The 12,789-nt window shown below is 30.9% G+C and overlaps 1 protein-coding gene across 2 annotated transcripts in view; it reads left to right on the forward strand.

The window, feature by feature from the left end:
• pbx3a (pre-B-cell leukemia homeobox 3a) overlaps nucleotides 1-12,789 on the forward strand; it is a 51,696-nt gene that overhangs the window by 25,008 nt on the left and 13,899 nt on the right. For both annotated transcript variants that reach the window (XM_051110137.1, XM_051110138.1), the window contains exon 3: nucleotides 11,727-11,968. In XM_051110137.1, the coding sequence (XP_050966094.1) occupies nucleotides 11,727-11,968 (242 nt within the window). The remainder of the gene's footprint in view (nucleotides 1-11,726; nucleotides 11,969-12,789) is intronic.

Consider the following 12,789-nt stretch of genomic DNA (forward strand, 5'->3'; position numbering starts at 1 on the left):
GTGATGAGCTTATGTGAGAATAATTAATGCCAATTATCTCTTAATTACAGTGATTAGAGCTGCAGCTGTAGGATCCTCATCTTGTAGTGAAGAGAGAAACTGATGCGCTTTAAACGGTTAAAGTCGCCCACAGTCTGTGTGTGTGTGTGTGTGTGTGTGTGTGTGTGTGTGAGACCAATAAATGTGAGAGACAGCACTGAAATGAGAAATATGGATTATTATTAAATCACCTTAGCTTATGAACGCCATTCACCTCTAGAAATATCCAGCCTAATGAATAGAGAACATGACAATTCCTTGTTTCATTTAATTTACATTAAAGATCAAGTATGTTATTTCAGTACTCAGTGACACCAAAGTTGAATAGTAAAAAAAAAAAAAAAAAAAAAAAAAAAAAAAAAAAAAATGAATGCTGGTGCATTTTGCAGCTTGGTCTGGACAAAAAAATGCCCAATTTCACACTATACTGTAAAAGGAAAAAAAAATTAAATAAATGTCTCTCTCTCTCTCTCTCTCTCTCTCTCTCTATATATATAGTATTTTTATTAGTATTTACAAAAGTACTTCATGTAAAAATAACTAGTATCCTTTAAAAAATATATTTTAAAAATATCAAAACTATGAAAGTTATTTTTTAGAGAATAAATTTTGAATTTAATGTACTTTCAAACAAACAAACAAATGAATAACTCCGCTACTTTTCACACTATAATGTAAAAAACAACAACAAAAACATAATGATTATTTTTGTTTTATTTTTTGTCCTGTAAAATATCTAAAGACCTATTAAACAGCCCTTAAGTTTTGTTTGAATCTATTTTTTAAGAGCAGTAAGACTTGTTTCTTACCTAAAATAGTTTAAAAATGAAATTAAACAAACAAAGAAATAAGAAAATAATATTAAATAAATCTTGGCCCAAGCAAAAATGCTACATTTCACACTTATAATATTATAATAATATTATATTATAATATAATATTAAAATAATATTAAAAATATTATATTTTGTCTTTTTATCCTGTAAAAAACATCTCAACTATATCTAAACTATTAATTAATATCTATTGTGAGAGATATTGAGATATGTTTTCAGACAATAAATCCTACATTTTTCTCACCCAATTAACAAACGTTTAGCAAGCAAGCAAATAAATAAATAAATAAATTAGAGCTGTCAAATGATTAATCGTGATTAATCGCATACAAGATAAAAGTTTCAGTTTGCCTAATATATGTGTGTGTACTGTGTGTAATTATTAAGTATATATATAAATACAAATATTTTGTACATAAATCATAAATAACATATTTCTCTTAAATACGTACATTAATTTGTGTGTATTTATATATACATATTAATTACACACATTACAAACACATATTAGGCAAACTCAAACTTTTATTTTGTATGCGACTGATCGCAATTAATCGTTTGACAGCCCTAAAATAAATATATAAATAAATAAATAAATGCAATTTAATAAATGTATTTTTCTTTCCCAATTGGCAAATAGTTTTTCCTAACTAACTAAAAAATGTATTACATTTAAATTAAATATAAATTAAATAAATTATATTTTGTTGATTTTGCCAGACACATGCCCTAAATATAAGTCACATAACTCAGAAAACACAGCTGGATGTGTAGTGGATATTTAATTTTTCTTCCGTTAAGAGCCTCAAACAAAACTCTTAATATTATTAAAAGATTTGCTTCCACTAACCTGGCAAACTTTCAGTGACTAGTTTTCTCAGAAAAGCTCAGCCTTGTAAACACAAATATTTGTTTCTGGCAGAGCCTGTGATTTTGTCAAGTGTTCGACTTCTAACACTCCGTTTGCCGCAGGATTTATTAATATAGCTGGTGTTTGGCAGCAGCAATTAAAGCTTTAATCTGAGTGTATTTTAGAGCTGTATTCATCCAAATGAACCAGTATGACTGAAAGACTAATTAGAATACAAATTCTAATTAGCAAATTATGAGGCTTAAACCCACACAAGCATGTTTTAGTAACAAAGTGTGAATAAATCAGGACAAGGCATCCATACCGCTCTCTAGAAAACCACATTAAATGCCTGAAACTACCCAGCGGGCGTCTATTTTCTGACATGAGAGGGTTTAACATGAAAAAAACTCTCATTTTATTTCGGCTGCAGCTGGTATAAGCCAACTTATTTTTGATCGTGGTGCTAATTAGGAGCAGAAGAGCAGGCTGTGGCTTTGAGAAGATTTTCTGAGCTCTTCGTGGGAGAGGGAACGCCGTCTATTAGAGTCTTTATATATCAAATATGCATTTCAGCGATTGGTTTTGCTCTGTGAAGACATCCAAAACCACCCACAGCTCCCTCCAGCTGTACAGTAACTCGGGTTTTAACTCTTATTTAAAACTGTCATTGCTCAGCGACGAGACCGGCTTTGAGCGTTTCACTGAGCAGATTAAATTAGACTTGTAAATGTGGGGTTGTGAAGATTTGAGAGCTCTGGATTATATTTATTTTAGAGCGAGACCCCGCTCGTGAAGGCTTATGCAAGTTAGCTCTCTTATGATTTATTTCCAGGGTCTGTTAAAGGAATAACTCACCCAAAAATGAAAAGTCTATCACTTACTCACCCTCATGTCACTCCAAACCCCATATGACATACGAGCACAAAAGGAGATGTTTATTAGAAAGTCCTGGCTTGTTTTTCCTATAGTGAAATTGAATAAAGACAGATGTCAATGACAAAAAAGACAAAAAACGGCTGTGGTTGTTATGACTTGCACACTTTTCTACTTTTTGAGGGAATTTTTTTGTCTCACTTATTCCTGGTCAAAAAATGTCTAACCTACAAAGAACTCGACTATGCTTGTTTTCTTTTAATTATCACAGTTTTAGTAATTTTGTTACATGTTTTTTATATATATATTTCTATATAGCTTTTTGTTTCTAGTTTTAGTAATTACAGTTTCAAATTTAACTTATTTCAGTTCATTTCTGAAGCAACGTTTCTAATTTACATTTAAGATTTGTAGGTTTAAGTTCTAATAATTGTCATTTAATTTATTTCAGCTTTAATTTAATTACCAACATTTTTTAATAGTTTTACTTTTTGCTAACAGCACTATTTCTTGGACATGTAAAAAATAGTGCTGTAAATCTTTGGTTAGATTCACAATTCACAGGTTTTTTAGAACAATTTAATCTGTTTTACAACCAGATACGGGTTTCAAGTTTTGTAGGTTCATTTTAAAATTTTATTTGATCCACGATTGATATGCTTTTAATTTGATTTAGGGACGATTTTTGCAATTCGGAATGATTCGATACGATCAGATTCGCAACAAATTTTGATTTTGATTAAATATTCGATTCTGTTTTTTCAGTGCGTTCATAGGTTTATGTCAATTCTTCTAATGTGTCATAGGTAAGAAAAGACACTTAAGAACTACCCAAGATTTTTTATTGCAAGTAAATTGAAAGTAAACACATTAAATTTGTACATATGGCCACTTGGAATATAACAAAGAGTTACTGAAATACTATGATGGATAAGCTCAGATCAAACAGGGCTATGAACAATCAGTTCCAAAAACAAATACAAAACCTGTGTTAATTGAAAGAAAACAAGTTAATAAAAAGATTAAATCCAATATTTGGTGATAATATAGCATAATGAGAAATCTAAAAGTCCAGGAACGCCAAGTTATGTATTTTAAGCACAGCACAGCAAGGGTTAAATTAGCTGAAGATCTGAAAAGCCATATTTGAAGTGCAAAGATTTGAAACTAAAGCAAAAAGGACTTAAATTGGTTCTGTTCCTCACACCAACTTATAGACCAATTATAGGTTTGTAAACAAACATTCAGGATGCGCGCGCATCGTGGTTGCAGAGAACCCCAGAGAGATAGCCTTCACAGATAGACAATTACAGGGATACAGTACAAATAGTACCGTAAAATAGTAATTTTAAAAAGATTATAGATTATATTGATTAGATGTCATTTTCAAAATGTTCTCTGCACATTACAAGAGCTTGTCACCCAGCGATAAGCACTGTTATTCAACGAAATTGACGTCAGATAGTTTGATGGTCTTACAGATCCGAAACAGGGATGATGCTTTTTGTGACAGAAAATTACAGTTTTCAAGTGGCAGTCTATGGAGCAATGGAATAAAACAATAAAAAAAGGTAAATTTGATCATTTATATTTCAAAATTCTGACTTTATTCTTGCATTTCCGAGAATATATCTCACAATTCTAAAAAGGAAAAACAACTCGTCATTCTCTCTTTTCCCCTCGGCTCAAAATAGAAGTTTACATCCCACGCTCTTGGCTTTTTTTCTGGCTCCGAATTGTGAGATAAAATAAATAAATGTTATGTAAAAATGTTAATAGTAATAGGTCTAAATAATATTTCATGCTGTAACTGTAGGGCTAATACAATACGTCCCCTATGAACAGCATATGTGAATATTATGTAGACCTATTGTTTAAATCAAATTTATGCTTTAAAAGTAGAGTAATCATAGCAGTTTTCATCCATAGTATGTATGTTTAAACGTATGCATTTTGCTTCAAATGGCGTCTTTGATGACAGTATTCTATAAAAATGATTTGCATTCCGAATTTGACATTAAAAGGCACAAAAATACTTTTTTTTCCTTCTTATTCCATGGATTTTACCTGTTTACCTCCACTTGTTACCAGTGTTTTTCTGCAACCACTATACACGTGCAGCTGCAAGTGACGTCTACTCCAAATTGGTCTACAGAATGGCTTCAAAAGATGTTAAATACAGCACAAGTACTACTTTTAAGGTGTTTTTGGTGGTCATTTTTAGAGCTCATGAAGGAGAGTAAACGATGACAGAATTTTCCTTTTTTTGGGGGAAAACGACACCTTTAAACACTGATTCAATATATGCATTACTCAGCAAATTTGTCTTTTGGCTGAGCTTTGCTATTTAAAATGACACAACATAAAATACACATGATAAATGTATTTCTACCAGGCGTACAATGATTCACTCGTTTTCTCAATGCATCAATGACAAATTTTACATCTTACATCGACAAGTCTTACAACTGGAAACCTCATGGATTTTTTCTTTATTATATTCCAAGTGGCCTGTATGCACAAAGTTAATTTGTTGTTTGCAAAAAACAATCTTAAGTAGTTCATACATATCTTTTTTCCTACCTAACACATATTAGGAGAATAATTTACATAATCCTTTGAATGAAAACTACGGAATCAAATCATTAATCAAAATCGAATCATATTGTGAATCAGATCGAACTGAATTGTTCTGAATTTGCAAAAATCATCCCTGATTCGAATCGAAAACCTATGAATTGTAAATCAAATTATTTTGCTGTCTACCCAAAGATTCACATTCTTAACTAAAACTAAAAAAATAAAATAATTAGAACATAAACCTAAACATAAACCTTTGCTTTGGCAAACTTGAGTGTTAAAACGACTAAAACTGAAATAAAAAATTAAAGCTATATAGAAATCTTTAAAAAATTACAAAAGCACATAACAAAATGACGAAAACTTAAACTACAATTGAAAACTGAAAATGTAAAAATACAACCTAATTCAAAACATTACTAAATGCAAAAAATAGTACATAAATAATACTGAAATAACACTGCTGAAGTCTTTGTTTTGGCCCTGTGTGTCTCTAAAGTGTAAAACCACAGGAATGTCTCTTCAAAACACTCTGACTGAAAAGCAGCTCAGAAAAATACCTCATATCCCCCTCCACACATCAAATCCCAGACGCTGATGTATTCCTGACATGCCCAGGCAACTTCCAAGAGTGATTAAAGATGATTATCGGAAGTCTTTGTTTGACTAATCCAGATTAATGGCATTGAGGGATTAATGCACTTGTGCTTGAACTCGGGTGACCCGTCGCAGCTTCCAGCAGTCAGTAGATCCTGCAAAAGGACATAACCATCAGAAAGGTTGAGTGAGGTCATTGAGGTCGTGGATTTCTGGGATTTATTCTGTAAGATCTCTCCCAGGGTACAGCAATACTCTGAATAAAAACACTCGAAATGCCCAAAACCTGCCATTCATCTCCTCACATACGGCATTCAGCTTTATGCAATTTTTGCAACACAAAAGGCTAGATGCCTACAATAAAAAAAAAAAAAAAAAAAAGCATACCTACTTGTATAATACGTGCATCATTGCATATACTGTACTGTACAGTCCTCATGCATAAAAATCTGTTTGATTCCAAACAAACACAATATCAGGCACAAATGTTTGAGTATTAGTGTGTGTGGAGATCTTGACGAGAGGTGTCAGGTGGAGAAGTTAAACTGGCAGCCGTTTCAGCAGCACACAGCTGTTTCAGCCTGTTTACTCACAATCAGACCTCAGTCTGTCGTCAACATCCAGTTACACAGGCAAACAGAGGATGAGGACCACAGCAATATAGAAAAATCTCTATTTATTTTATGCTTGATAACCCTGGCAAGTAAAAACCAATAGCTTAAATATTTTATACTAAGTATAGTCCAAGTCTATTAACATGTTTATTGACATATCACTCGAGAATGGTATAATAATACTGAGATAAACCTTATTTGGAGTACTACTTGTGCACAATGCACATTTCTTAATATTAAGCCTAAAATATGTTTTAATGTCACTATTGATCTTTAAATAATATCGGTCTTTAAATGCAAATAAAGTAAACTTGCAATAGTTCCACTTCAGCACAATCAGATGTAATTAGGCATAGCTTTGGTTGGACTTCAGCACTACTTCTGCACAGTTAAAGTGCATTAATTACAAAATTAGTTGTTTCAATTAGTAGACTAAGTAAAATTGCAGAGTATTATTATTAATTGCATAATATGTAAATCACCTTTTCACTTCATTTCATTAGTTTTTTCAAATATAATTTTTTTATTGTTGTTGTTAATTATAATTTAAAAAAGTATATAATTTTAAAAATTTAGAGCATGAAATGACATTTGGTCAAAATAACAAAAAAAGATGCCATGTTTTAATTTATCATTTTAATTTATAATTATCATCTTGTTAATGATATATATATATATATATATATAAAAAATATGCATTTTTTTTTTTAATCTGATTTATTACTGATATTTAATCATTAAATATTACTGATATTTATCAAAATATTACTAAATAAATGTTGTCATTTAGAGCATGAAATGACAATTGGTCAAAATAGGAAAAAAGATGCCATGATTTCATTTATAATTTTAATTTATAATTTACATTTTGTTAATATATATATATATATATATATATTAATTACAATTTTAAAAATTATACATGTTTAATCATGTATTAAAATATTACTAATATTTATTAAATATATCTATATAAATGTTGGAATAAATAACAAAAAAAGCCATGTTTTCAGACATGTTTATATTCAAATTTAGACAACAAAATACCAATATTTTACCTTGAGAAGAGTTAAGAAATGATTTTCAATCACAACAAATAAAAACATTTGTTTTTTGACCAACTGCAAAAAAAAAAGAAGACAAAAAAAAAAAAAAAAACTTCAATCAAACTAAATGACATTATTTTTATTTTAAATTTAGAACAAATATTATTAGGCCTTTATTAGGCCTTAAACAAATATACATTTTATCGAAACCCATACCTAGTAAATCCAGTAAATCCTAAGAAACTGAGAATTTTCAAGTGGTCTCTTATTTGTTTTCATAGTTATATATATAAATATCTCATCGACAAGGTGAAAAATTTCAATTCTTAACATTTTGAAAAGTGACTCAGAATGCCTGTTCATTTCCAGTTTTTTCTTTTTTAATAATTAATGTCAATTTTGTCAATAGAATTTAAAAAAATATGCATTTTTTAAATAATTTATTAAAATATTAATAATAGTTGTTAAAATATTACATTTAGAGCATGAAATGACAATTTGTCAAAATAAAAAACATGCCATGTTTTTATATTCATATATTCATATATATGAGAATTTTCAAGAGGTCTCTTCATTTTTTCCATAGTTTCAAAAATTTAAATTCCGATCATTTTGAAAAGTGACTGCACACGCCTCCTCATCTGGTACTATCATCACTAAACCATGATACTGCCACAGTAATTGTTTGTCTGTAGAGTTCAAACATCACTAACAGTCATGAATATGTTTGTCTATCTATATGCATGCACCTCGCTGTCGATCCTGTTCCCATTCAGTCACCGTTAACTAATTAGACGTGTGCTTAAACTGAGAGCCGCTGTCTGAGAGATGCATTTCATGGCGATGTGCTCTGTGCTGAATTAGCATTTTTGTGCCTGAGGTCTGAATAGGGAATGTGGCTACCCTCACTGTTTTGTTGCCATTAAAAATGAAAGCGACACCAAAGAAAAGGCAAGAGATGAAACCGAAATGAGATTAAGAGCAGAGCAGAGCAAATGCTCATATCTTCAAGCTTGCTCTCATATTCACTCCTTCCATCTTGCATTTGTTTGCCTTTGTCTGCTGTGCTTTAAATGTCATCTTGCATTGACCTCATGAATACTGTGTGTGTGTGTGTGTGTGTTCCCGGAGGGCAATGTGTGTGCGAGTGTGTGTGGATCTTATTCTAGTCATTCTGAGCAGCTGTGGTGTGTTTACAATCCTGTCCTTGGGTTATTTGAAAGAGCATATTCAAAATCACCTAAAACATCGACATTGCACTTAATGTTTCTTCAGCAGAGAGTTTAATTGCTGTTTCAGAGCTTGTCTAATGCTCCCTAATGCTTCTTTAAGTATCAACATTCTCCAAAACACCTTGAGAAAAAATACACACCAATAGGTCAATCTACAAATTCATATTGAGGTCTGTGACTTTGATTTTTCAAATATTTAGTTCTAAGTTAAATAATTATGTATTTGAACTGCATATAAAATCCCATGCATGTGGATTATGCAACGTAAACTAATGAACTTAATATATGATGCATATTTGTCAGACATACATAAATGAAACAAAGATTGCTGCACTCAAAAAAATTTTTTTTTTTTTTTAAATGCATTGATTCAAATGGCTTAGAATCTGCAAGTATGAACATGATTTAAATATGACTATCTGTGGAACTATAATGTATAAGATTTATTGATGATAAATACATAAAGCTGGTTATTGTGTATTTAAAACACATTCAGTCTATAAGCACTATTGCAGAAATCTTACCTGTTTGTTTCATTTATGTATGACTGACAAATATGCACTACATTTAGTTTGTGTAATGCAAATGGTTAATTTTATGCAATTGAAATACATTTATTTTTACTTTTCCATGGGTCTTTCTAAAAATATCTGGAGTATTTTATTGTAGAAAAGCTCTTTTAGAGATCAGAGCAGTAAGAAAATCAAACACTGCTATTAAACCAACTTTACTATTACAATTTACAACATGAATAATTCCCTAAAGAGGAGATGTGGGATGTTACTTTACTAAGTGATCAAATGCACCATTTTCACCTGCTGGACTAGAAAAAAGGTTCAAAAAAATCCTAAAGATGCAAATTAAAAGAGAGACCTAATACTAGAATATCACAGAGATCTTTTTTGACTTTTCAAACAGGATAAAAACCATCCTTAACATCTTAGCGTCAAGGTGAGTTTTGCACAAATAAGCACTTACATTTACTTATAATACATTCACAACAGTGTTCATATAATTCTGGTTCTATTGGAATAACATTTTTCTCCCAGGCTCACATGAGTGCAAAATGTAGTTTTAAAAAAAGTAAAATCAGAAAAGTTAAAATGCATAATGACAAACACACTAACAAAAATGAATGAATGAATGAATGAACAAATAAATAAAATATTCTAAAACATGGTATTAAAGATTCCAAAAAATTTGGAATTAAAAGACTCCAAAAAATATTTACACTCACATGAACATCCTGTCTGCTACCTGCAAAATGAAAAAAAAAAATAAATAAATAAATAAATTCCATAAAAAATATATAACTGTACATTCGTTATATCAGCAGCTAAAATACAGAACAATAAAACATGAAAAAAAATTTTGAAATTTATAAAATCCATAAAAAAAACACATTATATGTGACCCTGGACCACAAAATCAGTCATAAAGGTCATTTTTTTGAAATTGAGATTTATACATCACCTGAAAGCTGAATAAATAAACTTTCCATTGATGTATGTTTGTTAGGATAGGACAGTTTTTGGCCGAGATACAACTATTTAAAAATCAAAAAAAAAAAAAAAAAAAAAATCGAAATATTCAGAAAATTGGCTTTAAAGTTGTCCAAATGAAGCTCTTAGCAATGCATATTACTAACCAAAAAATAAGTTTTGATATATTTACAGTAGAACATTTTTGAAATATCTTCATGGAACATGATCTTTACTTAATATCCTGATGATTTTTGGCATAAAAGAAAAATCTAAAATTTTAACCCATACAGTGTGGTTTTAGCTATTAATACAAATATACCTATGTTACTTAAGACTGGTTTTGTGGACAGTGCATGTTTTCTCCTGCGTTTATGTGAGCATCCATTCCACTGCCTGCAAAATGTCAATGAAATAAAAAAAAAAATCCATAAAAAATGTAGAAAAAGTCAGCACAGTAGCCTAGTGTGGCGACATGTAGCATAGCTGCATTCGCGGCAACCCGAGTTCGAATCCCGTCTTGAGGTCCTTTGCTGATCCCGGCCCCCTCTCTTCACCCAATGATTTCCTATTAGTTCTCCACTGTGCTGTCTCATTAAAGGCATTTTAAACCCCTTAAAAACACATTTAAAAAAAGTTGAAAAATATACCTGTTATATCAGCATAGCTAGAATGCAGAGTGACAAAAACATTTACATTACAAATTTATAAATGTAATATCAGCAGAGCATCAATGGGGGTCTACTCCACTGCCTGCAAAATTAGAAAAAAATGTAAAAATTCCACTAAATTTTATTTTATTTATTGCAGAGTTAGAATGCAGAATGAAATTTAAAAAAAATAATAATAATTTAAGTTTGTATTTTTTTATGTTTTTTTCAACAGAACATTTTCCCTGTGCTTTTTAGAAAAGATTACATAAATAAATATATCTGTAAAATGTTCAAACAATCTATAAAAACGACATATACAGTATATATATGCGCTATATATATCCTGCGCTTCCGTGACCATCCACTCTGCAGACTGCGAAATCAAAAATCAAACATGAAGTGCCAAAAAAAGTCTTTGTTGTGGAATTAAAGGAGGCCGTGTTGGGTGGCCGCTGAAGCACATCTTAACGGCTCACGGCGCTTTTATTCCACCCACCTCAGTGAAGAAACCTGCCACTGTCAATCATTCTCTTGTAGTCGCGCTGGCACAAACACACCTCGACCTCTGATAAACAGCGTGTCATAGCAGACTAATCCTGCGCCGTGCGTTAATGGCTGAGGACGTGAGGGGCTTGCCAGTTCTGCGGTGGGCCTGTCTAGTCGCTTATTCACTGTGGAGTGATAAGAAGAAATAACCGGCTATCTGAAACCTGCTTTGCGAGGTCCAGGTGTTCAAGAAATCATGATTGCATGTCTGAATGTGTCTCACACCCTGATGGTTACGTCTACATTGCTCATCTCATCTGTGTACTTTTATATGTGGTTAAACGGAGTCATTGAGCACCTGAAAATAACCAAATATAAAGATCTAGTCATTGCATGTTTATATTTAAATTGCCTGTTTTATTTTATGTTGTGACAGGTCTCAGTATCCGTGGCAGTCAGGATGAAGATCCTCCGGACCCTCAGCTCATGCGTCTGGATAACATGCTGCTGGCAGAGGGTGTGTCCGGACCAGAGAAAGGGGGCGGGGCGGCGGCGGTTGCTGCGGCAACAGCAGCAGTGGGAGTGGGAGCCGATAACTCCATCGAACACTCGGACTACAGAGCCAAACTCAGTCAGATCAGACAGATCTACCACACCGAGCTGGAGAAATATGAGCAGGTATGCAGAGCAGTGCACAACTGTAAAATAATCAGGAACACACGGCTGTATGAGCTTCACTAAAATCAATCAGACATCCTGGAATAATTACACTACTAGGGAAAGACATAATGAGTAGTGTTGTTTTAGTATTATTTATATACAATTATAGGTTAGAATTTTTTTATTAGGTTTTATTTTTATATTTTCAATGTAGTTACATTTTTAGTAACTTTGTTATATGAATTTTAGTCACATTTTATTTTTTGTGAATTTTTAATATTACTATTTAGGTTTGTTTATTATTATTATTAATATTATTTATTGCAGTTCGTTATTTTCATTTAGTTAAAATTTTCATTCTAATGTTTATATTTTATTTTATTTCAGCCTTATTTAAAATAACAAAAATATTTTAATAGCTTTAGCTTTAGTTAATTTTTAGTAATCTATTATTACGTTTTTAGCCAATGTTAAAATGTTTTTTATTTTGTGTACTTTTTTATTTTGTGAAAAGACATAAATACACATATTGAGTAGTGTTATTTTAATATCATTTATATTCTGTTATAATTTTTATTTTATCTTGAATTAACGTTTATTTTGATATTTTCAGTTTAGTTTGATTTTTAGTCATTTTATGTTTATTTTAGTAACTTCTTTCTTTTTGTTGATTTTTAATATTACTATTTAGATTTGTTTTATTATTATTGTTATTATTACTTTATTTTATTATTTTGTTTTATTTACTTCAGTTAGTTGCAACATTTATCATTTTCATTTAGGTAAAGTTTTTTATCTAATATTTATAAATTTTTATTTTATTTCAGCTTTGCTCAAAT

Source organism: Labeo rohita, chromosome 5 (assembly GCF_022985175.1).
Source record: "Labeo rohita strain BAU-BD-2019 chromosome 5, IGBB_LRoh.1.0, whole genome shotgun sequence".
Classification (NCBI taxonomy): domain Eukaryota; kingdom Metazoa; phylum Chordata; class Actinopteri; order Cypriniformes; family Cyprinidae; genus Labeo; species Labeo rohita.